Raw genomic sequence first — 1,546 nt, 5'->3', positions numbered from 1 at the left:
CACCACCGGCTGGGGGCGCACCAACCCCAACTGTACGTACCCCTCCGGGCGCTGCCCGGGGTTCTGCAGGGCCCGGGGTGCGGGGGGTGACACCAAGTGGGGAGCTGGGCAGTTGAGTGACTCTGGGTGTGCACGTGTGGATGTGTGTGTTGGTGCAAGTGCGGGTGTGAGTGGTCGGGAGGTGGGTGGAAACTCCAGGGCCATGGAGATGGTCCAAGGGCTGGAGCAGCTCTGCTCTGGAGCCAGGCTGGGAGAGTTGGGGTGTTCAGCCTGGAGAAGAGAAGGCTCCAGGGAGACCTTAGAGCACCTTCCAGTGCCTGAAGGGGCTCCAGGAAAGCTGGGGAGGGACTTGGGACAAGGGCAGGGAGGGAGAGGACAAGGGGGAAGGGATGAAAACTGGAAGAGGGAGGTTGAGGTGAGACATGAGGAGGAAATTGTTTGGTGTGAGGGTGGTGAGAGCCTGGCCCAGGTTGCCCAGGGAAGTTGTGGCTGCCCCATCCCTGGCAGTGTTGAAGGGCAGGTTGGATGGGGCTTGGAGCAGCCCGGGCTGGTGGGAGGTGTCCCTGCCCATGCAGGGGGGGGGTGGGACTTTAAGATCTTTCCAACCCAAACCATCCTGGGATTCTCTGGCTGTGCCTGGGCACCCACCCCGTGCTGGGGGCTGCCTGCACCAGACAATCCCACCCCAGGAAGGCACAGAGAGGGAAGGTGCCTGCCCAGCAGCACCCACGTGTCTGGAATCACCACAGGAGCTCGCCCAGGGTCCCCGGGTGCTCCCCGAGGCCCCAGGAGACCTTCCAACCCTGCGGTGAGTTAATGGTGGCTCTTTCCCGCAGCCCAAGCCCTGGCCACTCGCCTGCAGCAGGTCACCGTGCCCTTGATCCCCATCAGCCAGTGCATGCAGTACTGGGGCAACAGGATCACCAACTCCATGATCTGTGCCGGCGGGGTCGGAGCCTCCTCCTGCCAGGTACGGACCTGAGCTCCTGTGCTGTGGGGAACACGGGAGGAGGGCACACGGAGCCTGGCACCCACGGAGCCAGCTCCAGCACCTGGCGAGGTGCAGGGGTGTGAGGGACCAGCCCGGAGAACGTGCTGGGACCACGGGAGGAGGAGACGTGGAGTCTTCCCAGAATCGCAGCGTGTAGGAGTTGGAAGGGACCTCCAGGGATCATCCAGTCCAACCCCCTGCCAGAGCAGGAGCAAAACCAGGGCAGGTCACTCAGAAAGGCATCCAGACAGGGCTGGGAAGGCTCCAGAGAAGGAGACTCCACCACCTCTCTGGGCACCTGTCCCTGCATCCCCGGAGCCACAGGCTGAAGCTCCAGCCCAGCGCCCAGTTTGCATCCCGTGCTGGGACCAGCGAGCAGGGTCTTCTCTGCAGGGCGACTCCGGGGGACCCCTGGTGTACAGGAGCGGCAGCGGCTGGGCCCTGATGGGCATCGTGTCCTGGGGAACCACCAACTGCGACGTCCGCACCCCGGCCATCTACACCCGCGTCAGCGCCTTCCGCGCCTGGATCGACTCCGTGGTTGCCCGGGGCTAG

General features: G+C 64.8%; 1 protein-coding gene across 1 annotated transcript in view; it reads left to right on the top strand.

Annotated features, from left to right (window-relative positions):
- Positions 1–1,546, top strand: part of CTRL (chymotrypsin-like) — a 2,454-nt gene extending 908 nt beyond the window's left edge. The window contains 3 exon segments of the mRNA XM_010007842.1: positions 5–32; positions 837–970; positions 1,385–1,546. Coding sequence (XP_010006144.1) covers positions 5–32; positions 837–970; positions 1,385–1,546 — 324 coding nt within the window.

This window comes from Chaetura pelagica, unplaced genomic scaffold (assembly GCF_000747805.2).
Source record: "Chaetura pelagica isolate M959 unplaced genomic scaffold, ChaPel_1.0 scaffold911, whole genome shotgun sequence".
Classification (NCBI taxonomy): domain Eukaryota; kingdom Metazoa; phylum Chordata; class Aves; order Apodiformes; family Apodidae; genus Chaetura; species Chaetura pelagica.
Note: the sequence above shows the minus strand (reverse complement) of the source record. Positions and strands in the feature narration are given on the sequence as shown.